Genomic DNA, 25326 nt, shown 5'->3' with positions numbered 1-25326 from the left:
AGTTAGTATCGCTCAAGAAGATCTGGGACAAATTTCTTTTTCACTTCCAAATATTTACGAAGTTTAACTAGAACTTTATCTGAAAATTCCGCTATTGCCCTCGATACTTGTACTGACTCAAATCACCACAAGTATCATTGCTGAAGGAACACTGCACATTGCATTACAAATGCAGTAATGTTAAGAGATGTTAATAAAAAGAAAATGTTTTAGTGCTAGGAGTAAACATTTAGACTGGATTGGGCCATGAGAGCAGCCCATGAATTCAAAGATTGGGCCCTGGACGCTCAACCCCTCAAGCAACCCTTTTCCTTGTGAAATGGCGGGAAATTTTCGTTACAAAAAAAAAAAAGAAATAAATAAAAATTCAAGCGAATCCCCAACCCCAGAGCAGAGGAACAGAGCTTCTGTCGTTAAGGGCAGAAGGCTCATCGAAACCGTCGTTTCCAAAACAAATCTGAGCGTAGAAGTAAAAAAGAAGAGTAAAAATTTAAAAACTGAAAGAATGCAATCAAAGATCAGTTCATTTTTCAAGCCCTCTCCAGCTACGGCCAAAATTAAAGTCGCATCTCCGATTTCTGCTATTATATTCGCCAACGAAGCCGAGATCTGTGAAGACCCAGAAATAACTGTTACTTACAAGCGCAGAGCTAGAAACCCAGGCAGGTATTGCATTCTTATTGTTTTAGTCCTTTCTTTTTTTTTTTTTTTTTTAAATTTCGTTGAGCTATTGAGCTTTAATTTAATTTATGATCTTCGGCCGAACACCCCAACTGGGCCATCTCCCTGAATTAATAATATTCGATTATACCCGATGTTTGATCGGATTCTATGTTTTGAGGTTTTACTTTTCCTTGTCCATATATATTTTACCCTATTGATCTTAATGTTGTAGACATCGTAGCTGCTTTTACGAAAATCCGGGAATATTCTGGTGATAACTGCAATTTTCCTTTTCTTTTTTTTTGGGGGTTTACTCTTGTTTGTAAGATTGTGATACTGATGTATGAGGAATTTTTACAATGTAATAGTTAGAGACAACTAGCTTATTTTTCTCAAGTGGATAAGTATTTACATCGTTGAATTTTGAGTTTTTTTTTTGGGTGCTTTTGACTGTAGCCATGTAGCTGAAAATGGTGATAATAGAATAAAGGATTCCAACCCAGATAAAGAGCAAAGGCAAAAAAGTATCTATTTAGTCGTTGTTTACTATGCACAGATACTGATGTTTTTGGATAAATTTCGAGTCCAAACTGCAGTGAGAGTGATGCCGATTCAGCTGGAGCAACAAACAGACTTGGTGAGGTGGATATGGTAGCAAAACTGGAGGTGCCCAAGTCTGGAAAAGTTCTTCATAAAAAGAGAAAATACGCACAGTTTTATTTGGAATTAGGTCAGTCTGATTTTCTGCTGCACGCTTGTACAATTTGTGGATTTAAGTATGCCAAAGGTGATGAAGGGGATGAAAAGGTTCACAAAACATTTCACAAGAATTACACTCACGGCATTCAGTTTAAGGTGAATTTGGATTTACAACTTAGAACTCAACTTAGGTTTATCCAAGTTGGCTTGGATTAGTATTTACTGACATCCATTACTATGATTTTCAGGGGTGGCGAAATGAAAGAGTTATATACGTTCCTTCGCTTGACACTGGGCGTGTTATCATAGTGTTAAGCGATGACCCTCCTGCTCAAAGAAGCAAGGTTAGCATCAATACTTTGAGTTTCTGTTGGTTTTGATAGAAACTACTCGGTTGCTAGTTACTTAATCGCACTAACGAGATGACTTTGTGGGTGGCAGGTTCAGGATGTTGTTAAGATGATGGAGATGGATCTTGGGGATGGGTGGATATTTCATCAGCACTGCAAGGTGTTCAGAACACTCGTTACTTAGTTGCAGATTACTTACAGTGTAGTCTACATATCTGCTCTTCTAGCTTTCCAATTTTCTACAGATTACTCTTTCCGTTAGAAAATATGCGTATTTACAAACTCATGGTGGACCAACAACAGATATTCTATACATGGGTTTTCTGCTCAGATACTACTTACTATGGCTCAGAGATTACTCAGTATAATTCACTTTGTAGAGACGGAATAGTAAACCACATCTTTGCATCACATTTTGAGTTCAATTTCTTTTACATATTTGGTCTTGCTTCTAACTGCATTTCCTACTGCCAACAGGTGTATCTGTTTGTATCTTCTGGAAGAGTTACTGGCTGTCTAGTTGCAGAACCAATAGAGAAGGCCTATCGGATTGTTTCAAGCTCAACAGGAAAAAAGTCTCAGGATCAAAATGGAAAAGGAGGGAGAGAGAATTCAGTGGTTCTCCAATTTGGTGAAGTGAGCTTCCAAAGAGAAATAGTGAGAAAGAATAACTCTGCCAAAGGCAAGGAAATGTGTGATTCAGTCACTGGAGAGATCTTATGTGAGAAGGAAGCTGTACCTGCTAGTTGTGGTGTAAGGGCCATTTGGGTTACTCCTTCCAACAGAAGGAAGCACATCGCGAGTTACTTGCTGGATGCTGTGAGGTAAGACAATGATTGCATGTTTGGCCAATAAAAAGTTTCTCTTCATTCTGGTCCTTTTATTGGGAGTCTGTGGCAATTGCTCACGGCAAACAAGATGACTAAATCAATCGAAATGGTTGTCTGGAATATAAAATCAGCTGAATAGGACTAGGTGAAGAAAATTTCCTATATATATCTTCCACATTTCCATGCAACAAATAAATAGACTAACATCTAGCTGAACATATTAATTGAACAAATCAGTGTGCACTTTGCTTTGAATGGAACTCAATTTGTCTTTGGACTGTGCAAGAACGGTGTCCTGTTTGCCTCAGTTGTCGAAACAAGTTGATCTAGAAGTTTAGAGAATTTAGTATTGTTACTATGTTTAGGTAAAGCATTCATACTTCTGCAATGCTTGCGTGATCCTTGCAATGCTATATCATAAATTGGTTCACTTGTACTTCATTTTTACCTGCCCACTTCAACGACTCCAGCTTGGCCAACTTGTGTCCTGATATGTTGTTCAAGGCAAGGATTGAAAAGACCTTCTTCTGGGCAGTTTAGGTTCAAATTGGAAAGCTGCTAAAAATTGGATGAATGGACTTGGATCCATTTCACTTGAGTCGGCAGAGGAGAGTGGAAATTTGTCTGTAGGGATAAAATATGGAGACCTTGGAAGTAATGTTAATAACATACCTCTATCGAATTACACGTGCAATTACGAAGTCAACTTCCAGTAGGTCAATGCACAGAATTTGCGGTGAATATATATCAAAAGATTGTGGCTTTTTTGTTGCACATTGCCTTGAAAAGGAAGCTAAATTTGCCGATGCCGTTGTCTATAGAAAAGTGGAATACTTTTGTTAATGACCTTCGGATGAAATTAGAATGTTCTAAAACTGTGAGTAGGAATTCGGAAAAACGGTAGATACTTGTACTTGATACGTGGCTGTTAATATGTCTTTGTATACCAATTTATTTATGGGATCCATTCCTCAAGATAGTAAGTAACAAAGAATAGTACTTTGAATGTCTGATGGGAAAATTGCAATTTGAATTAGTCTCCTAAGATTTAGACCATTTTCCTTTTAATCTCTCATGCTTTGACTTTCACACCCCTGGCTCCTGGCAGGCTGGTATTTGCCATAATTTATCATCAGCAGTAATGATACAGAAGTGTGGGATGAAATATGGGGGCGAAGTTGGCAGGGAATAAGAAAAACTGGGAATTTTGAGTTGGTAGGGAATAAGAAAACGCGACATGATGGACAAAATTGAAACTAGTGATCTGATTTAAAAGAATGAAACTGGAATTTGGCCTGCCGGAGTTGACGCAAGGGGATGTACTACTGTCACTATCCCTCTCGTCGGATCAGTTATTCTCTCCCTAAAGAAAAGGAATCGACGGTCTTCTCCGATGCCACGTCGATGTTTATTTATTTGTTTATTTTTCCACAAATGCAGGGGCAGCTTCTGCAGCGGCCGAAATCTGAATCGTACCGATTTGGCATTTTCTCAACCAACCTCTGCTGGAAGGGCCCTAATATCCAACTACATTGGCGGAAATGCATTCTTGCTCTACACAACTTGGTGATTTTGAGTAAGAAACATTCGCAATTCCATCTTAGGTTAATAAGTTTATATGATATAATCTAGAATGAATGTACTACTGTCGATCTATTTCAAGCGTTCGTTAGTAATAGCCAATAGAATTTTATGGTCACAATAATGTAACATATTAGGTAGTTAGAACCTTGGAGAAGCAGAAGAGAAAGCTGAACCATCCATCATATTTGGAGTTCTCATCCAAAAACAAACCAAGAAGAAGACGCAAAGTTCTAAATTTTACCAGCTCGCATGATGTAGTAATGCCAAGAATCCGAACATGCTAAATATTTTGCCCCTCGGCCATCTGTTGACTGAAGACCCGTTTTAGGCTGCTTCAGGAATTGGAAAAGCTTAGCCGCCGCAGAATTCAGACTCATTTCTTTGGTTTTTAACTGGTTGTCGTCTTTGCTAGAATACATACTGTATCGTCCTCGGGCAGTCCCATCACACGATTACCAGTAGGACAATACTGAAGAGATACTCCAAAATTTGTCAGCATCCCAAATTTCAATTTTACCGGCAAGCCAAACACTCCTAAGACAAGAATCTGTCAAATTAATCTTTTGTTTATTTTATTTTTTTGGGGCCGGGGAGTGGTGTTTGTTGGGGTTGCTTATTAAATGATGAGAATTCTACTCCACTTACATAAGCGAATTTAGCGAAGATGGAAATCGTTTTCTTTTTTGTCTTTAAGAATTTTAATCCTTTTTCTTGTTTTTGGGTGGGGGAGAGGGGGCGGGGCGGCGGGGTTGGGGAAATTGAGTTCCCGTGCCAGATATTAGGGCCGAAATTGAGGACTTGCATTTATGGGTATTTCATCCATAAACCAGTATCCTAACCAAAGACTATGCCAAGACTAGAAGTTCACAAAATCTGTTCATTATTTAAATGAGTCTACCGTCCTCTGATCGAGTCATAAAGATCTTTTTGGTAAAATTTGAAAGCATTTTGCTTGCCGTACTCCTCATTCTTTTCGGTAAAAATTTTTTTTTTTTTTTTTTATATCAGCAATCTAATCTGTAGACAGCCATCTTTTGCCAAAAGTCAGCCATAGAAATCGAAATAGCAAACATGGAGTTGCTGCAATTGCTACATGAAACAACTGGATTGGTACAATCATTGAGGATACTCGGGCAGGCTATAAGTAAATTGTTTTGTATGTACTGCTTTTGGCAACTAGGAATAGGAAAAGAGTGATCCTCGTTTTGATGTAGCAGCTCAAGCATCGGGCAATCATTATGACAAGGAATGGGTATATCCCAACTACTCATGCGAAATGCATGAGTTGTAAAGTGATATCGATCCTTTACTCACTTTGCATACTTTGATGTGATAGTTAATGAAAATCCTATCGCCTTGATAAAAAACAAAAAAAAAATCAATTATTAGACACCATCTGGGCCAAATTAAAAATATATTCATCTTTTCAATTTAATCATTGATTAAAACAATTTTTGAGCTTTTGTACATTATCCCCAGCATAAAGTGCTTCCAGATTGTCACGTTTTGTTTAATCTAAATTTTTATTCAGATTTAATTTAAATTTTGATTAGGATGTGGATAGTCAAAAAATTATTTGCTTGCATCACAAACATAATTTTCAACACACCTTCTTATCTCACATATACAAAAATTGTTACAATTATTATTTCAAATAATCTCCTATCCAAATAGAGGCTTTATTTTCCTTAAAAATGAATTGCAGTTTCTCTCCAAAAAATTTTGACTCTATTTGAATTAGTTGTTTTTTAGTGTGTTTTTCAAAAATTTTGCTGTAGTTGTGTATATAAAAAAATTTTACTGTAAATTTTTTTTGAATGTGGCATTTTTGAAATTGTTTTCGTTTGTGTATTACTATAATATTGTATATAAAAAACTTGTTTTTTAAAAATTGAGGAATTCAAATAGAGCTAGATTTTATATAAATATTTTTTAATCACATTTTTATCTTGTAAATTTTTTTTGAATGTGGCATTTTTGAAATTGTTTTCGTTTGTGTATTACTATAATATTGTATATAAAAAACTTGTTTTTTAAAAATTGAGGAATTCAAATAGAGCTATATTTTATATAAATATTTTTTAATCACATTTTTATCTTATATATATTGAATCTTTACAATATATTTTTTTATTAAAACTTCAGAAAATAACAAGCCAATTAGGCTCTTAAATTTCAGTTATTTGAACACATGGAAGAAAAGGTGCAGCAAGTAGGACTTAGAGCAAAAAAAAAAAAAAAAAAAAGTAGGATTTAGACCAAATTCAAGTGGGTGAAGGTAAGATACGGCATTTATTCATGAAGCCGGAACACAAAAAAAGTGAATATTGTTACGCGTCAGACTCTGACACATAATTTTTACTTGGCGCCCAAGCAAAACGCCGATGACACACATTCAATCTCTCTCCTCCATCTCGAACCCACACCATGCTACCTTCCAAAAATCTAATCATCTGCGTCACGCGCCCCAGCCCCACAGTCCCAGATCTCTACTACTGCGATAAATCTGATTCCCAGATTGCCCCGACCGCCTTAAATTCCATTTCCTTTAATACCCCTAAAACCCCGTACTTGCGGACTTCTATATAAAACCCTCCACCCTTGTCACCTCAGACCTTCCTCTCTCCCCTCCATCTCTCCTGTCTCTCTGAGTACCATATTACATCGCATCGGAATTTATGCCTCGGCCTTGGCGGCCCACTGGTATTTGAAGCTAATTGTTGCGATTTTAAGGGTTTCCTTGGGGAAAAATGGTGGACGGCGGTGGCGGAGCTGCGTTTCCGGTGATATTCTACGATGGAGAGCGGGAAATCAACATTGGAGACATCCGTGTCCAACCAATGTTGGAATTCAAGACATTCCAGATGATGATCAGCCAGAAGATCGGAATCTCCCCCAACCAAATCTCCATCTATCTCGTCCACCACAGTTCCCTGGCTGAGGAACGCCGGAAGACCCCCATCACGGGGAAAGTGAATTTCGCCTTGATCATTCGCCAGAAGGATTGCTTCTTTCTTGTCGTCTTGAAGAGGTCAAGAAAGTCTAGGAACCGGAAGTTGAGGCCCAACGGCGTTGATTTCTGCGACTACTTGTCGGATAATGATTTCCTGCCGTCTCCTCCGCCGGAGAATGTGGTTCTCCTCCGGCGAAACCAGGCGGAGGTGAATATGAACGGTCTGCAACTTAATTGTTTCGGCAAGCCGTTCTACGATCAGATTACCCAGGTCGAGCTGGCGGGTTTAAATGATCGGCTGCAAAATTTGAAGGTGCAGAGAGAGAAATATGGCATACCTGCGCCGCAACCCGTGAATTTCAGCGGCCCCAGTCTGGCTCCGAGGCCGATGCCGCCCGACTTGAACCCGAGTTTGGACCCGGGTTCATTTCCAAGGATCCAAGAGACGATGACGAGAAACGTGAAAGAAAGTAGTACTAGTGCCAGTAACAAAGTAGCCTGCGAGGAATGCGTGAACGCCAAGAAGGCTGGCTGTACCGCACCCTTCCATCCTTGTGTAAACGACCCGCTAATTCCGCGGTTCTTGACTCGGGCCGGCCCGATTGCTAGGCCCGTCAAATCTCCCCGGTGAAGGTTCCATATTTAAATAAAGTTAAATAAATGGTGGATAAGTGAGTAATGTATTGTTGGGGAAGCTTCTGGCAAGAACTGGATATTTGTTTTTCCCCCTTTTTTCCTTGTTGTAATTGCGAGTGGCTTTTGTTTTGTATAGACTATAGAATTGAACAGGAGGTTTTCATTCATGGGCTCTGTGATGGTACGCAGTAACGAACGTGTACCATTACCATCGATATGGTTTAACCAAAGGTGCGTTGAAACTCTAGACTAGAGGAGATGGTAGTTTAGAAGCTGCTCTGGCAGGCTGGCAGCCATTAGTAGTCTGAGAAGCAGAGTGTAGTTGGTGGCTTTATATTGACAGATATGCCCTTTAAGGAGGAAGGGCAAGGGCCAAGGTTTTGGATTTGTATTGTTGTGGGTCCCCTATGTGGGCCCCGCTCTTGATTTGGGCGAATTGTACATTTTTATTTTTCCCCTTTTTCTATTTTTGGATGCCTTACATTATTGAAATTACTCTTTCGCTTGGCGTAGCCACAGCAATTAGGTCAGGGGGTGTGACAGCATTTCCCTCAGTCTGATAATTATTTGCTTCTCTTTATTGGGACGTTTTGCTTCAGCCTCTCTTTTGTTGGTTTCCTTTACCGTCTTAAATTCAGCGTTTGTATCCCCTATTCAAAACGACGAGGAAGAAATTTTTATTTTTTTTTTTTAAGGTTTATCACGCGGAAAATCAGACTTAAGTGCTTTGACCATCAATCAAAAGGGGCAGTAATTATCTATCGAGAATGGTAATTTTAGTTAGTATTTTTAAACTAGTTGGTCTTGTGGAGATGAATAGACAAAGATCACGCAAATTATATCAGATCATTATCATGCATAAATTTATTTATTATTTCATTTTGGAATTGCCAAATTGCATTCGCATGGCAACACGTACTAGGTCTTTCCATCCAATGGTTCCTTGGATATAACATTGGGTTTGTTTGGATTGTAAGTTATTTGGGATTATTTGGAATATTTTTACTGTAGCACTTTTTGTGATGTGATGTATGTGAAATAAAAAGGTAATTGGAAAGGTAAAAAGGTGTATTAAAAATTGTAATGATGATGTAAACAAATAAAACTAGGTAAATAATGCTCAATCCAAACAAATCCATTATTTTATCTTAAAAACTTATTCGTTTACATATTATTATAAATGCATTTTTTGCCAAACGGCACCTTAGTCTCAGTGAGGCTGGCTGTGAGTGGGCGGTCACGTGACTCATTTTGTACAGCGTTTCATAATCGTTTCTCTTTTTTTTTTTTTATTTTTTTTTTCATTTGATCTCCAATATTGAATGCAGCATGCCAATGGTCCGACACCGGAAGCGTCCTTCGTTCCTCTTTCTGCCAAAAGCAGGAAAGGGCTTTATGTAACGTCAGTTTTTAAAACCGCAGCTCTTCTTCTTCTTTCTTTTTTTTTTTCATAACTCTCTTCACTCCCTCGCGTCGCCCAAAACCCGCTTCTATCCGCGCTCTTGCTATTCCGACCATCTAACATCTGGAGAGAGTAGCAATGGCCGATTATTTCCAAATAAACCCGCAAGAATTGGATGGTGATGGAGAGCTCTGGAAACTTCTCCCCTCTGATATTTTCCCTTTTGATCATCAAATTACCTCTTCCACCCTTAACCGTCCAACCTACTCCTGCTATAACCCCTACAACTACTCTCTTGCTCAGCAGCAGCTTTCATGCATGGGCTTTGAAGACCGCCTTTCTCAAAGCTTAGCTGCTCTCTCTTTTTCTCAAGATTCTGGGCTCAGCCCACCATCACACGGCTTCGGCACACCTCCTCCAAACTTGCGAGTAAATTTTTTCTCCTGCATGCAGTGCCTTTTTTCTTTTTTCTTTTTTTTTCCCAAGGTTAAAATTGTTTAGTAACTGCATGTTCCTTCTGGATTTCCTTCATGGTTGTCTATCGCAGCGGTTTAGACCGGCGGTTCAGTGCGTTTGCTGTGCCGGTTCATTACCCGTCCGGTGCCTTGTGTGCAATGGATGTCTGTCTGGAACTAACCGTGTCCGTACTGGGTTCAGAAATGAAGCTTTTTCGACCGGTGATCTACCGGTTTACCCCTGTCACTTTATGAATTCCAATCCAAACCCGGTTCTTTATCTGGTACGTTGAACCGGGTTTTATGTCGTACCTTCATTTTCGGTGTCCTCTTTTTGTGGGTTCTGCTTTTTCAGCTTTTGGGGTGATGATGATGGGTCTTGCACTTTGCAGGCAGAACGCTTTATTGAACAACAAAGACTAATAAGGGGTTTTCTGGAGCGGCAGAGGCGGTCTACTGCGAATCGGGTAGTGGAGAACCGGTTTGTTCCATTTTCAGGTGGTTGTGGGGGAAATAGGATTGGTAACGGGACAGGAGATTATGGGGGGACGGGGGTTTTTCTACCTCGCATACCAGCCAACGGCAGTTCCGCAACTTCAGCTGACCGTATGAATGATCATCCCAAGAGAAGACAGGGTAAGCCTCCACGTTTTCTCTAATTTGTAATGGTCTTGGTTTTTATTTTCCCCTTAATTGTTTTTCTTTTCTATAGACACGCAGACATATGCATTTTGACCCTCTAGATTGTTATTTTTAGGATTTTTTTTATAAAAAAAATGATACCTAGTAGCGGTTTGATGCATGCGAGTTCAAAAATTATAGCGAAAAAATAATAACGATATATTTTTAAAAATTGAGAAATTTGTTCATGTAATATTTTTTTTTTTTTGCAAAAAAATCACAATCCAAACAAGATCACCTGAGGTTAGAGTGATAGGAATACAAACAATAATAATAGGATAGGATGAAAAAAAAAAGGGGGGGGGGGGGCTGGGGATGAGAGATAGCCAGCAGTTCTGGTACGTGCTTATTTTTTGGAGTTTACGGTTTTAAACTGCTGCGAGTTTGGTTTTGGTGGCTTTCCAAGGTAACATGACATGAAAGCTACTAGCTAGCGAGGCTTACACCAAGAAATTACTGCGCGTAAAAAGGCTGTAGATCAAGGAATTACTAAAAAGTTTTTGGTTTTGATTTATTTATTCATAGTTTTTTCGGTCAAGTTGTAGATCAAGGATGAGGATTGCTTTTAGTATCTCGTTTTTTTTTAAAAAAAAAAAAAAAATCTCAAGAGGAACTAATTTCAGATAAATGATGGGGAAATTTGTATTTGGTGACTTTCTCTCCCCCCTGGTGAGGGTAAAAAATTGGAGAGGGAAAAATCAATTATTGAACAGGCGCCTCCTCTGCTTTCTGTTAAATTAGACGATATCCAGTCTCTACATAACAGCAGCTAAGTGTGTTTAGATGAAGCACTAATGGGTGCTGGTCTAAATACTTGATCTAGAAATCCGTATATTTAGGTGGCCTAAAACGCCGAGGGCGAAGCTGATAAATACGGGGTTCAGTCTTTAGATGGTAGCAATACTTCTATATAATATGATGGCACGTTATTGGATGGACCCTTCATATGTTTGCTAAAACTAGGGTCTCTTCACTGTTCATAATACAACCCTTGCCTTCTTTTGAGTTGAGTAGTACTTGTTCTTGATTCAAAACTCTGTATGCATTTGAAATCCCACCTTTTTTACCCGGAAAGCAAACGGACGCTATGAGTTATCAGCAATATGTTGGCAGGTGCCAGGAGCAGACATGGGGAGGAGGCTCCGAGGAACAGTTTCATGAATATGGCTCAAATGAAAAGGCAAGAGGATTACCTCAGCCAAGTTTCTCCTGACATGGGCTTGCCTGCGGAATGGACCTATTGAGTATCTCTCTTCCTCAGCCATCAATGCGCATCCCAGGATGCACGGTCAAAGAAGAAGGGAAGGATGATGGATGATGGCCCTTCTTTCCTCTTCTTAGCAAAGTAGACTAGAGAATATAGTAGAAAGTAGTAGTAACAGCTCAAGGACTGGTCAAGCTCTTTTTAACTTTTGTCTCTTGTTCGCCTGATCTGAAGTTGTCTTTTTGGTTGGTCTTGACCAAGCTTCGTATTGGCGAGTAATGTAAAAAATATATATATATATATATATTTTTTTAAAAAAAAAGCTAGTACATTTTATTTAACCTCTAGAGTTAGGAGTGTGGTGGTCTGAATTATCGATTGTGATGCTAGATCTTTGATTAGACGTTTGTGATACGCTTGGTGAGGAGTCGGAATTTGAAAGCTGACGGGTCATGGTACTCATGTCCATAGAGAGATTTCCAGGCATCTTTTGTCTCGGTTCCTGGCTCCAATGTTTTGTTGCATGGAAATGGAAAGCTTCACCTTGGGAAAACAAAATTGCAGCTTTTGGAAAGAGAATTTGAGGAGAAAACCAGAAAATTTATTACTATGTTCCTCAGATCAACTTATGGCCTTTGCAGAGCTATGGGTCTATTATGTTTATTTGTGATCCTGTAGCCGTATACCTCGAATTCCCTAAATCTTGTTTATTTAATTTATCCATTTTTCAAAATCTTATTTATTTAATTAATTTATTGATTTGGCCATGAGGTGTTTAACATGTACTCATTAAAGGGTTGTTTCAAGCGTTGGCTTGTTAGAGAAGTGTGTCTAAATGTATTAATGTGTGTTTATTGGCATCCATTAATAAAATCTTTAATTTATTCAAGAAGGCAGTTTTGGAAAAGTAACTTGGATGGATGAGGTTGAGCGGACTTGTAATCTCAAGGGATATTTGGATTTTACTAGTACTATGGGATAATTTTTTGATTAACTTTCTATGTACACCGACACTATAGTAATTTTTTTACACTAGCAATTTTGAATGTGTATCACATGTATAGCATGATCTAAACTTCAATTATTATGTAGTATGATCTAAGTCTGTTTGTGTAAAAAAATCGTGTATAAAAATTTGTTGTCTAATTTTTTTTGAAATATTTTTATTACAATCTCTATAATTTATATACATTATACTCTTAAAAAAGAACATATTATTATTATTTTTTGAAAAAAAATTTTCAAAACCTCTCGAAAATTGCAGTTCTAGTGGGCCCTTAAAGTTCTCCATTTTTGAGTTTGTTTGGTTTGATAGGTTCACTTCATTCACTCCTTAGATCTCATCTAATACCACCGAACATCATTGCACGTTACCGCTTGTAGGGCTCGAGCAAATGATGCGGCCCAAAATTTTCATCCGATTTCACCAGAAATGCCAGAAAAGATCAGGAGCACAGAGCCGGTAGGTGCCTGTTTGATTGAAGGTCATTTGCCGAGTGACAAATGAGAAAAAGAAATAGTACTTGTCTTCCCACCATGGATGCTTCGCCATGCCGGCAAAAAGTGTCGATTTCAGCTGTTGAATCCTTTAAAAGTTCCCTGCGGTTGAGAGCCCGGATCCCACCACGCCTACCGTGCATGGTGATGGTGAAGCGCCACCATGCAATTAATGGAAGCGATCGTTTGCTATCAATCTCGAAAACGACATAGTTTTAGACATGCATAGGCTTCAGCAGATATTTACATCAGACTGTTAGTATCTAAAATCAATAATGTACTGAAACTTGCATGTTTACTAATTCATGATCAAATGATTGACAGCCCCTTCGCAGCTTGATTTTACTCTTGATCAATTCAACTTCTTTGCAACAAACTTTCGTTATAAACGTTAGCAATTTTTGATTTGGAGTATAATCAAAGCACTTTTAGGCCCCGTTTTGAAGGGAAATGCTGAGGAATTTGCATATACTGTTCACCAACTTGTTTCAAGTGACATAAAGAAGGACGATTTGGTTATATTCCAAATCAAGAGGAAACATGTCCTACTTTTATTTCACTTGGATCTCTTCAAACGTCAAGCCAGGGCACTGATTACTAAACACTATTTTAACTAAACAAAACAGTAATTAAAAAATAAAAACAAACGGAGTTGAGGTGTTAATTTTTCAGAGAAGTATATTTAAATTAAGAAAGAGTATAAATGTAAGAAAGGATAATAATCGTTTGTTTATGTGTGGGCGCGCAATTACATGGTAGGTTAGCGTGATTTGAATGGATTGACTAGTGGCGAGCCAAAAAAAAAAAAAAACCTTTGTAGTTTATTATAGAAAAATTGCGAGCAATTAGAGCTAATGGTAGCCTATGTTTTATTCCCCGAACCCAAACAGGTACATGAATGTTTGGTAAGATAAACAGATTATAGGCCGCATCAGATGTTTAATTGATAGTAGTAAAATTTTGACAAGCAGAGAAAGGTCATTATTTTCGGGGTTATTATCACTTTACCCCATTAAACTATATCACTACTGTCAGTTTATCCCCTAACGTTATCTTTTAGTCACTTCACCCCCATAAATAATTCAATTTAACATGTTAAGAAATTTTGGACAAAAATACCCTTTTATTCTATAGCATTACTACACTGTTATTATTACTTTATTCCTTTAAATTATAGTGATATAATAGATTTAATTCCTAACATTATTTTCTTGGCATTTTACTTCATTGTTAATCTAACTACTACGGTCAAAATTTTTTAAATATATTTACCCTTATATATAAAATAAAAAATAAAAATTTAGAATGATTATTCTTCTTTTTTTCACTTTAAGAGATCCAAAAATATAAATATAAAAGGATTTTCTCAAAAAAAAAATTCACACTTATTAATATTATGAAAAAAAAAGAAATAGGAAGAAGGAGACAAAAAATTAGATTTTGCAAAAAAAAAATTCTAATATTATCGTATTAATTTAAGGTTGTTGGGATCAGAATTGAAATCTAGTGGTAAATAGTAAAGTGAAATAATTTTAAAATAATAAAGTATTTAATTCTTTCTTATTTGTATTTTCTAAAAAAAGAAATTGATCTATCTCTCTCTCCCCCTTCCGATCTTTCTACTTTTTTAATATTAATAAAATTGCCAAGAAGAAAGAAATTAATACTTTGATTTTTTTTCTTGATACTAAAGAGGAGAAGAGTGACTCTAAATTTTTTTATTGTTTTTATTATACAAAGAAGAGAGTACTTTCTTCTAAAGTTTTTTACTTGTTAAGTTGATTTAATGGTGGAATAAATTACTTAAAAAATAACTCTATAGGGTAAATTGATATTGAGATTATAGTTTATGGGGTAAAAGAATAATAACTTTATGAGCTAAACTTGTCCTTTTACTTTAATTAACAAACTCCGTTAAGTTTAACCATTAGTTTTGGAGGTAAAGCGATTAAAAGATAACGTTAAGGAGGAAATTGATAGTGACCCCGAACGTTAAGGGGGTAAAGTGATAATAACCCTTATCTTAGCAGAACTCCGTCTTCTTAATGAATCACACCGTCCTATTTCTACCTATTACCTACTAATTACTACCACCATGCAATTACGCAAATATGCAAATCCGCCAGCCAGCTACGCCGCCTACCTAAAACGTAAATATAAAACGGCAATAACGGCCACCCCCAAAGATCGCCACATCAAATTTAATGCATTTTTTTTTTTTGGGTTACCCCTACCAAAAATCCTCAGCCCATTCCAAAGAACAGTAACCTGAATCAGTGAAGTTATGCGAAAAGCGTCTATTATGGGATACACAACATAGAGCAGAGCAGAGAATACTGGGATACGCAGCTGCCATGGAAACGTTGAGCGAGAGGGCCGCATTGATTAGAGAGTCTATGCAGAAGGGGCAGTCCGTGACCGATTCCATGGTTTCCATTCTGGGGTCCTTTGATCGCCGTCTATCTGCCCTGGAAACAGCCATGCGCCCCACTCAGGCAAGTAGTAGTCTTTATCATCTTAGCCACCCCATATGTACATATATGTACTGGTAGTTAGTATTCATTTCGTTTGACCCAAAAAAAAAAAAAAAAAAAGCGTTTATGAACCCACCCCAATTTATCGATCAATCCATCAATTAAAACAATCCACCCGGATGATTTGATGCATTTGTGTAATGTATGTGGAGAGAATCTGGAAACATGATCATGTATGTCGGTTGTGTAATGATGTGATGATAGTTGAAAACGCATTCCATGAGGAGGGCGCACGAAAACATCGACAAAACATTAAAGGTTGCCGAGCGTATTTTGGCTCAGTTCGATCTCTCTCGCCAGGTTCCATCTTTTTTCATTTTTCTTCTTGTGCCTCCCTATCCTCTCTCCGACAATGCTCTGCCATTATTCCTAAGTTCTATCATACAGCTAGTAGTAAATTTTCTGGAATTGTAGGTAGAAAATTTCAGTTTTTCATAATTACGCTAAAACTAGCTTTTGGTAATTATTTGCTACAACATACCATTAGAATTACAAAATTTGTTATTCTACAAAACAAATTCTCTCTAATCAAATGAAACTTACTGGGAATACTTCATGGCACCACGGCATTTTCCCTCCCTCCCTCTCTGTGCGTGTGTCTATTACAGTGGTTTTTCAGTTGATTTTACTTCGAAACTTCCCAGGCCGAGGCTAAGATATTGAGGGGGCCGCACGAGGATCTGGAAAGCTACTTAGATGCAGTTGATCAGTTGAGGAGCATCATTAAGTTTTTTAGTGGTAACAAGAACCTTCAGAGTAGTGTTGGAGTGGTCAACCATGCCAATAATTTACTCGGAAAATCTATCTTGAAGCTAGAAGAAGAATACCGTCAGCTTTTAAGCTCTTACAGGTTCGTTTTTATTTTTTATTTTTTCCTTTTGAATTGCTTAATTTCCATGTTGACTGGAGTTGTCTGACATTCTGTGTTACAAACTTGGCTCTTCCACCTTTCTTGATCAAATTTATAAATTGTAAATTTCAGAAACATCCTCTTTTGAGTTTCTTTTAATTTGACCTTGGAAGTGGAATCTTTTGATAATATTGAGTAGATTTGATTTCTTAGCAATATTATTCTCTACTTACAACTTTGATCATTCTTTTGTAGCTGTTTCTAATGCACTGCTTAGTAATTCAAATTTATTATAAAGACATAGCTTAAATTTCTTGCTTGTAGCTATTTCTTGTAAATCATGTTTATCTGGATTTCAGCAAGCCTGTGGAACCTGATCTTCTGTTTGACTGCCTACCTAATACTTTGCGACCATCAACTGGATCGCCTGCTCAAGGCGATGGTAGTGGCTTAAAATCATCAGAGCACCACAAAAAGAGTCTTGAACCTGTTGTTTACCATCCTCCAACTCTCATTCCACCAAGAATACTACCTCTGCTACATGACTTAGCCTTTCAATTGGTTGAAGGTGGCCATCACCAGCAATTGTTTAATATACACAGGTAAAAACTTTAGAATTTTGTCATGTACTTTGTCATTCTCTTGATTATTATTGGTGATCATTTAACTACTCAAAACAATGAATCATATAGCATCATGTTTCCGGGAATATCTTTTTAGAGAGCCCAGAGAACAAGGAAAACATACTCTTGCATAGAACTGGTTCACGAATGAGACATGGTACTGAGGTAGTGATGTCCACAAATAACTTTCTAGACACTCTCCTTTGAAAGAAAGGAATTCGTGGGAGTCTAAAAACTGAATTATCACTTTAACAATGATGATTCACCTTATTATTTTTCCATCTACAGCCATTACAACAAACCTGATTCACCTTGAGAAATGGATAACCTTTTTTTGTTTTTGTGGGCCAATAGAGAATGGATTACTACTTGCCAACAAGATAAGAATCAAAATTCTTTTATAAAGGTGCTTAAGCAATATTTCTTTACTTTCTTCAATCATTTGGATCCCAAACTTCTTCATCTGTTGCATTGTGCAGTGGACATGTGTTTCCTTATCTATTTTATTGAGAATATGGAGATAATTTGAAAAAAACAGATTTGCGGCTGAAAATATGAGATCAATACTAGCTACAACTGTAGAAGGTTCGGTAAAAAACAGACAACATATCAGTTGTAAAGTTTTATTCTAGATTCTAACAGACCATAAGAAAGGATTTTTTTTTTTTTTTTTTTTAACACAAGCTGCTATTCTTATTTCCCGCAATCCTGCTTTATGTTACTGTAGACTGTAGCAGCTACAGTGAGGGTGTTTGAACTTCATAGGATGACAAATAAGTTTGGGAAGAATATCTTAGAGAACCTGGTAGGTTATAGCAATTACCAATCAGATTCTATGTGAGATTTGTGATCTCATCTTGAATACTGATGTTGTATCTTGTTTAACATTCTTATGTATGAGGAATGAAAGAGTAGACCAATAATGCAATAATTCTGTGCTTTTCCTTGCTTACTCATGCTTCATGTTTGCACTACAGTTTACAAGTTCAGTTAGTTACATGATTAGGGATTTGGTCTTTGGATTTAAAAACACATTATATTTAGCTACAAAAAGACTCTCTATCATAATTAAGCTTGGCCAGAGCTTAAGTGCAGCGACAGTGATTATTGTGCCACCACAAATTATAGCAAATTTTGTTTCTGTTGTTCTTTGTACTCTTACTATTTTATGTGTTGCATTATTTAAATTTTTTTTAATTGATCTATTTACAAGCTGACTTTCCTTTGCTGCTTTGTTAATTTGGCCTCCTATGTCTGTTACCAGTGAAGCCCGATCCTTTGTCATGGAACAGAGCCTAAGGAAACTAGGAGTGGAGAGACTAACTAAGGATGATGTACAAAAGATGCAATGGGAAGTCCTAGAAGCAAAAATCGGAAATTGGATTCATTTTATGCGGATTGCTGTAAGGCTATGCATATGATTTCATATTCCTAAATGCTTCTTTCAAACAGTTGATCACTGTTGTACTAAACCAATTATAATATCTGTTTCAGGTCAAACTTTTATTTCATGCAGAAAAGAAAATTTGTGATCAGATTTATGAGGGTCATGATTCACTCAGGGATCAATGTTTTGCAGAGGCTACCACAAATAGTGTAGGCATGCTCCTAAGTTTTGGAGAGGCTGTTGCCAAAAGCAAAAGATCTCCTGAAAAGCTATTTGTTCTTCTGGATATGTATGAGATAATGAGAGAACTTAAGCCGGAGGTGTGATGTATTACCAGTTTTTTGGCCACATATTTTAGTGCACAAAATATCTTTCCAGCTCATCTGTCCTGCTTTCTTGTTTACTCATTTTCTCTATGTCTTATTACTCTTTCCATTTTCCTTCATTTTCATAATGGTTATCAAGAATGTAGATATGGTGCATTGCAACTTTTCTCTTAAATATTTCTTGCATTTGTTTGGTTGTTTCATAATGGTTATCTATGAAGTAGAAATGGTGCATTGCAACTTTTCTCTTATGCGTTTGGTTGCTTCCTCAGTTAGCCTATAAGAAAACTGTCTCATTCTTGTTAAGACTTTTCTTTTCCTTTACTAAAGCAACTCGAGCAAATATCTAGTGTAGCAAGCACTAACTCTTACAGCTACTATTGTATCAATCTCTGCTGAACTTGGATTAGTTTTAGGTATCCCTGATAATCCTACATTGGCAGAACCAGCATTAAATTCTCATAGACCATAAACAAAAATTTCTTGTAATGACAACTTCTTTTTTCAATGGTAGATTGATATAATCTTTGGAAGTAAATATTGTGGTGAAGTGCGAGAAGCTGCTGCAGTCTTAAGCAAGCGTCTAGCTCAGACAGCTCAAGAGACTTTTGTAGATTTCGAAGAAGCTGTTGAAAAAGATGCAACAAAAACTACTGTTCTTGATGGAACTGTGCATCCATTGACTAGCTACGTGATTAACTATGTGAAATTTTTGTTTGAGTAAGTCTTCAGACCTAATTCCGTTCATTTGCTTTTTTTTTGGGGGGTTGCTTCAAATTGTGGACAAGTGTTAATTTTTCTAGTTAGGTCTCTAATTAGATGAATGCTAGTCACTTGACTTGGATCTTTCCATGCTGGATTATTGGTATATTCAGTGTGTTGGACTAGAAAAAAGGAAGAAAAAAACTGATATTGTGAACTAACTGTTTGCAGCTATCAGTCGACACTAAAGCTACTTTTCCAAGAGTTTGGTGATGATGATGTGGAGGAGAAGTTGGCATCTTTAACAACTCGTATAATGCAGGCTCTTCAGAGTAACCTGGATGGGAAATCTAAGCAGTATAAAGATCCTGCTTTGACTCAATTATTTTTGATGAATAACATGCACTACATAGTAAGATCTGTGCGAAGGTATGATATGTTCTTCATCTGTGAGGGTATACTCTTCAAGTTTTCAGTTACTGGTACATGGTTTAGTTATTTATAGGTCAGAGGCAAAGGATATGTTAGGAGATGACTGGGTACAGATACAGAGAAGGGTTGTCCAGCAGCATGCCAATCAATACAAAAGGATTTCTTGGTCCAAGGTTTAAACTCTCATCTCAAATAAACTCATCTCAAGGATTTCTTATGAATGCAATACACAACAAAAAAAAAAAGGAAAAGAGCTTATGAATGCAATTGTGACTACCATATGTCTCCAAGCTCGGTTTTAAATTTCTTTAACCAAATTTTATGAAGATGCAGTAAATTGATAGTAGTTTTCCTCCCCAGATTCTCCAGTGTCTCTCCATTCAGGGAGCTGGGAGTGGTTCCTTTGGAGCTGACGGTGGCAATAGCAACAGTGCAGTGTCAAGGTCAATGGTGAAAGACAGGTTTAAGACATTCAATCTGCTATTTGAGGAACTTCATCAAAGGCAATCTCAATGGACGGTGCCAGACAGTGAGCTACGTGAATCTTTGAGGCTGGCGGTTGCTGAAGTCCTTTTGCCTGCCTATAGATCTTTCATTAAACGTTTTGGGTACTGCTAGCTCTGAATTCTATACGACTTCACTGCTCCTTTCTTCTCTATGCCTCTTATTTCTTGTTTCTCCTCTCCTCTTGTTTCTTGTGTGTTTTTTGCGTTGTTCTCTCTGGCTGAGATTGTGAATATGATGGATTCTCAGGCCCATGATTCAAAATGGCAAAAATCCCCAGAAGTACATCAGATACAATCCCGAGGATCTTGAAAGAATGCTGGCCGAGTTCTTTGAAGGGAAAACCTGGAATGATCCAAGACGATAAATTAAGTGACCGGGAAAGCAGCTTTCCTCTCTGGATTTTGTCAGTTGTAAGCTAACAACAAGAACATGCAAGAGAAAGACGGTGGTGAATCGTTTTCCTCATCAATTTTGTATCATTGTCTTGTAAAAGCATGATTTTAGATATTCAGAAATAAATTGATAATAATCAGCTGCTCCCAGGGGTTCTCCTTCCTCGATCAATTGGACTTATAATATTGTAAAATCGCAAGTTATTTTCCTGTATTTTAAACCAGGAATAAGTTTATGGTTATTAATGCAAATTATTGACATTTTTAAAAATAAAATTAAATAGATATTTATAACTGTAATCCTGAACCATAAACAAACAATGTGATGTCTACTTTTCTGGGCTGTCGACGCTGCTTTTTTCAGGTCTCAGACTCCGTCCTTCAAAACGAGTTCAGTCAAAGTCCAGGATTCCTTCTTCTTTCTTCTCCGACGCCTTCGCCTTTCTTGTTCTATCCAGTATCTTTACGCTCTCTCCAAGCCTTCCTCACAAAATCAACTCCACTGCCGACTGCTCCCTTCTCCTTCTCCATCCAAACCCACCCTTTTTCTTTTGCTGCCGCCATCATAACTCTGGTTTTTGCAGCTGCTCCGCCACTCCCAATCACTATCGTGGGGAATTGTCTATTCATAGTTCGCGTCATAAGACCAGGTCGCCCCGTGGAAAAGTATTTTCTTCAGCCCTAACTCCCAAGTGCATATGCGAAATGTTTCATACATAGGCGATCCCCTTCGAGTTAGATTACGGGAATTCTCTTATCTTAGCTTTAGGATCGAGGCTTTACGCCCATGCTCACCATCAGGCATCATGCTTGTCTATTTATACGTAATGTGGAGATCAACTCCATAGCAGTTCAACACAGTATCCTAATTAATGCTTCAAAAGATATGACAAGACTATAGCAAGGAGCTACACAATCTCTTGGACGTGCTTGTCTCTGAAGAGATACCAGAGATTCAAAGAGATGGCGCAAATCCTTCTGACAGAAGTGGACTTCAGTTAGAATTACCAGATTGTCTTTAGAAACTCATCGTAGTTCCAAGTGTCTATGACGAATATGAACTTGTACACATCTGTCTGTGACGAATACATCAAGCCTAGCTGCCTTGCTGTTTTAGGTTGACGGAAAAAAGGACCTCTGTCTGTGGATCATTCGATTATGTAAAGTTGTATGAGCATTCGATGCTTTTTTTTTTGGTTAAATAATGTACGACTACTTCACTAGAGTACTCCTTTTTGTACTTGAAGAAGCACGGAACTTCCCCTAGGAGAGCTGACCTGATCAGCTCGGGGTGTCGATGGGAGAGCTGATCCAAGACCTGCACAGCAGAGAAGATGGGCTAACAGAGGGGCCCGAGGGTTGTCCCCAAGGGCACTCCGACGGCCAAGTTAGTTTTCCGGTGAGTAAAGTTCACGGGAAGTAGTAACAACCGGGAGTAATTTGCCTAAAGTGAGCGTCCTTTGTACAGTGGATGTGTGTTATTATTTATACCTGCAAGGGAGTCCGACCTCCGCACGACGCGGGACTTGCCCAGTATAGATAGCATCCCGCACTCAGGGGGATTGCTCCCGATCTCCTCGGGGCGGCCCTTCGCCTCCCCTGGGAGCCCTAGTCGGTGCGGCCCAGGACTGCCGCCAGGAGTCTGGGGGCCAAGGCCCAGCTCAGTCCCTCCTGGGCTGCCGCGTGTCCGGGCCTAGAACGGGGCCTCTGCACTAGCCCCCTAGATTAGGTAGGGCTGTCAGGCAGATCTAATCTATCTCTGCCACGTGGGAGGCCAGAACCGCGCACTACCCTGCCGAGGTCACCTCTGGTACAGTGCTGTCACAGGGACGCTGTTCCCACGTCCTTTCAGCTGTCCCGCCTCTTCGGTTTTCGTGCCCGCATTAAACGCGTTCACATGGGGGTCGGTTCAAATTCCCGACCGTTTCCCCCCATCCCCCCCCACAAATAGGGGTTACCATATTCCTGCCGATTCTATTTGCCATTTTCCCCTCTCCTTGCGCCTTACGTACTCCACTTTTTCCTCCGTGCACTCGAATTCCCCTTTTCCAGCGGCTTCCGGCGTCCCTTTCCCAGATTCCGGCGAGCCTTCCATCCTTCTTCCACCTCGACGTTCTCAGTAAGTTCCCTTTTGTGGTTTCTCTTAGTGTCTCCTCCCCTCCCGGCTGCTCCTTGCTCTTTATGTCGGGTTACTCCGGCAACGCCTCCCCAATACCCCGAATCATTATTTTGTCTTCGCCGTCCCCTTCATCTTCATCGCCATCCTCTCCTCCTCCCCCTTCCTTATCTCCTGCCTCTAGCCCAGACTCCCGAGCTCCCGATTCGCTGGAGCCTTTACCCGATATGAGCTCCTCTTCTGGCCACTCCCCCTCAGCTCACTCCCCCACAGCCCGAGAACTGATGGAGGCGGCCGAGCTCGACGCCCGCCTCGGACAGTCCTCCACTTCCTCCCCCAGGTCTCCCCATGGCTCCCCTGGCGGGGCCCAGGAGGGAGTTGGGGAGGACAGGGGTTCTTCCGAGGGGACCCCTGACGATCCGCAGGGGGTCGACCCCAAATTCAACTTCGGCCACCCTGACCGAGAGGAGGCCACCCTCTCACCCGAGGCGGTGGCCGGCCTGGTCAGGGCCTACTCCATTCCCCGGGTCTTCGAGCCGAGGGCTGCGGGGCCCGGCGATCGAGCCTGCCGACCTCCCCCCGGGTTTGTGGCCATATATAGGGAGCAGCTGATCGGAGGTCTCCGCCTTCCGGTTACCCCAGCCCTGGCCGAGATCCTGAGCTACTTCGGGCTCAGGATCACCCAGGCTCACCCCAACTCGATCAGGATCATCATAGGATTCCTGATCTACTGCCAACTCTGCTCCATTCCTTACTCCCTCTCCCTCTTCCGAGCTGCCTTTGTCCTCAAGGCATCCTTCCCTGGGTGGTATTACTTTTGCCGCCGGGCTGGGGACCAGAGCCGGGGGGACAAGGGCTGCCAGGAATTGTTCTACAAATTCCCCTCTTCCGTCAAAAACTGGAAGGGGGACTTTTTCTTTGTCAAGTCCATCGGTCTTGATGCCACCGCATGGAGGGTCGGGCCGGTCAAGCTCGACCCCTCCCCCAAGGATCTGGACGTTGAAACCCTCTTCCAGCTGCTGACCTCCAAGGTGAAGCTTACTGCCACCAAGTTCTCCAGCAAGCAGATCTCGGCGGCCGGACTGATGGGGACATTGTCCGGGTCCTATGGCGAGGTGGAGGCCTCCCCTGTCGACCTTGACGCCTGTAACGCTGGCCCTAACCCTGTAGCCAGTTGCATTTGCATACATATACATATAAGTATATCTACTTACCGTCCTGCTCTGACTGTTCCTGTGATTCTTCTCGCAGTGAGGAAACTGTCCCAACTGCTGGGGGCGTCTACTGAAGAGGCCGTTTCCCCTCCTCGACCCGGAACCGCCCAAGGGGCTTCTGCAGCCTCCCCGGGCTCAGGGGGCGGCGCAGCCCCCCAGACGGAGGCGTCGCAGCCATCTCCCTCTAAGCAGGCCGCCAACAAGAAGAAAGCGGCGGGGCAGAAGAGGGGCAGGGCTGAGGAGCCCTCCCAGGTCGGGCAGAAGAGGCCCGCGCCGGTCGTTCCCCAGCCGCTCCCTCTGGTGTCATCTGGGGGTCCAATTCACGTGGGTGTTGGCTCGGCGGAGAAGCACGCCCTGGAGTCCCCTCCTCCGAGCTTGTGGCACTTCCGCCACATCCTCCCCCAAAAGCCGGGCCAAGCCCCCACTATGCACGATCCCCGCCACTTCTGCCCCTCTTGGAAGCTCTCCATCAATGACCGGGTCCAATTCCCGGGGGCAGCTCGGGAGCTGATGGTGGGCTCTGTCCTTCCGCGGGACAGGAAGTGGATGGAGCTTGCCGACCCAGCCGAGCTCCAGGATATGTACTTCTCCTCCCAGGCCCAAGTAAGTTTTTCATCCCTGGGATAATTTTGCCTTCGTGCCTTGGTCAAGTAGCGTGACATGCTGACCTGTCCCCTTTTTCCCTTCAGGCCAACGCTGCTGGCGCCGCCCTGGTGACTCGCTTCTCCGAGCTGTCGCCCGACCTGGAGAAGATGCGGAAGAGGAACCTGGAGGCGGAGAAGAAGCTGTCCCAGGCCCTCAAGGAGGCGAGCTCCCTCAAGGCCAAACTGGACAAGGCCGAGAAGGAGCTAAACGCTGCACAGGTCCAGCTCGCCTCCACCAGGTCGGAGCTCGACCAGGAGAAGGCCGGTGTGGCCAAGTTGAGGGAGGAGCATGCCATTGAGCTCTCCGGCACCGTCAGCCGGGAGCGGAAGAAGGCTGTTCGGGAGTTCCTTACTTCCGAGCAGTTCGAGGAGGACATTGCTCACCTCAACCTGCCCATCCTCCAGGTTGGCTGCACCCGGGCCCTGGACCAGGTGAAGAAGCTCGACCCTCCCGGCCTCGATTTGACGAAGTTCAAGGACTACAATCCTTCGGCCGAGGCCAGGGTGGACTGGCTCTTCGACGGGTACCGCAAGGGGCACTCCCTGAAGGAGCTGGCGGGCCGGTCTGACACTGGGGCCGAGCTGGAGGAGGTCCCCTTGGAGGAGGTCGGGTCTCCTGGCCGAGCTGCCGGGAAGGAACCGGTG

The 25326-nt window shown here is 40.6% G+C and overlaps 3 protein-coding genes across 4 annotated transcripts; all 3 read left to right on the top strand.

Annotated features, from left to right (window-relative positions):
• The first annotated feature begins 405 nt into the window (after positions 1-405).
• LOC113692509 (protein CHROMOSOME TRANSMISSION FIDELITY 7) lies at positions 406-4624 on the top strand. 2 transcript variants are annotated; one of them, XM_027210932.2, is made up of 7 exons: positions 406-666; positions 1260-1518; positions 1611-1706; positions 1804-1872; positions 2190-2536; positions 3983-4118; positions 4261-4624. In XM_027210932.2, exons 1-6 carry the CDS (start codon positions 506-508, stop codon positions 4110-4112), a joined length of 1062 nt encoding a protein of 353 aa, XP_027066733.1. In that variant the 5' UTR covers positions 406-505; the 3' UTR covers positions 4113-4118; positions 4261-4624. The 2 variants fall into 2 exon arrangements, with proteins under 2 accessions (XP_027066733.1, XP_027066732.1); XM_027210931.2 differs by having other exon boundaries at positions 3983-4624.
• A 4410-nt stretch (positions 4625-9034) lies between these two features.
• LOC113692094 (uncharacterized) lies at positions 9035-12491 on the top strand. The gene is made up of 4 exons (XM_027210448.2): positions 9035-9546; positions 9665-9856; positions 9965-10208; positions 11367-12491. Exons 1-4 carry the CDS (start codon positions 9256-9258, stop codon positions 11495-11497), a joined length of 858 nt encoding a protein of 285 aa, XP_027066249.1. The 5' UTR covers positions 9035-9255; the 3' UTR covers positions 11498-12491.
• A 2667-nt stretch (positions 12492-15158) lies between these two features.
• On the top strand, positions 15159-20879 carry LOC113692093 (exocyst complex component EXO70A1). The gene is made up of 11 exons (XM_027210447.2): positions 15159-15449; positions 15693-15788; positions 16133-16338; positions 16698-16940; positions 18226-18364; positions 18456-18668; positions 19189-19394; positions 19608-19805; positions 19882-19981; positions 20169-20416; positions 20562-20879. Exons 1-11 carry the CDS (start codon positions 15309-15311, stop codon positions 20677-20679), a joined length of 1908 nt encoding a protein of 635 aa, XP_027066248.2. The 5' UTR covers positions 15159-15308; the 3' UTR covers positions 20680-20879.
• Positions 20880-25326: the final 4447 nt, after the last annotated feature.

This window comes from Coffea arabica, chromosome 6c, assembly GCF_036785885.1.
Source record: "Coffea arabica cultivar ET-39 chromosome 6c, Coffea Arabica ET-39 HiFi, whole genome shotgun sequence".
Lineage (NCBI taxonomy): Eukaryota > Viridiplantae > Streptophyta > Magnoliopsida > Gentianales > Rubiaceae > Coffea > Coffea arabica.
The sequence above is the reverse complement of the archived record's forward strand: the minus strand, read 5'-3'. Positions and strand labels throughout refer to the sequence as shown.

What these genes read in the sequence shown, in the direction of transcription:
- LOC113692509 (XM_027210932.2), top strand. Translation starts at nt 506, where the DNA reads ATGCAATCAAAGATCAGTTCATTTTTCAAGCCCTCTCCAGCTACGGCC. An exon ending in TATTTCATCAGCACTGCAAG is followed by an intron (nt 1,873 to 2,189) that starts GTGTTCAGAACA and finishes TACTGCCAACAG; the next exon opens with GTGTATCTGTTTGTATCTTC. An exon ending in TACTTGCTGGATGCTGTGAG is followed by an intron (nt 2,537 to 3,982) that starts GTAAGACAATGA and finishes CCACAAATGCAG; the next exon opens with GGGCAGCTTCTGCAGCGGCC.
- LOC113692094 (XM_027210448.2), top strand. Translation starts at nt 9,256, where the DNA reads ATGGCCGATTATTTCCAAATAAACCCGCAAGAATTGGATGGTGATGGA. An exon ending in CAAACCCGGTTCTTTATCTG is followed by an intron (nt 9,857 to 9,964) that starts GTACGTTGAACC and finishes TGCACTTTGCAG; the next exon opens with GCAGAACGCTTTATTGAACA. An exon ending in TCATCCCAAGAGAAGACAGG is followed by an intron (nt 10,209 to 11,366) that starts GTAAGCCTCCAC and finishes ATATGTTGGCAG; the next exon opens with GTGCCAGGAGCAGACATGGG.
- LOC113692093 (XM_027210447.2), top strand. Translation starts at nt 15,309, where the DNA reads ATGGAAACGTTGAGCGAGAGGGCCGCATTGATTAGAGAGTCTATGCAG. An exon ending in AGTTCGATCTCTCTCGCCAG is followed by an intron (nt 15,789 to 16,132) that starts GTTCCATCTTTT and finishes GAAACTTCCCAG; the next exon opens with GCCGAGGCTAAGATATTGAG. An exon ending in CAGCTTTTAAGCTCTTACAG is followed by an intron (nt 16,339 to 16,697) that starts GTTCGTTTTTAT and finishes TCTGGATTTCAG; the next exon opens with CAAGCCTGTGGAACCTGATC.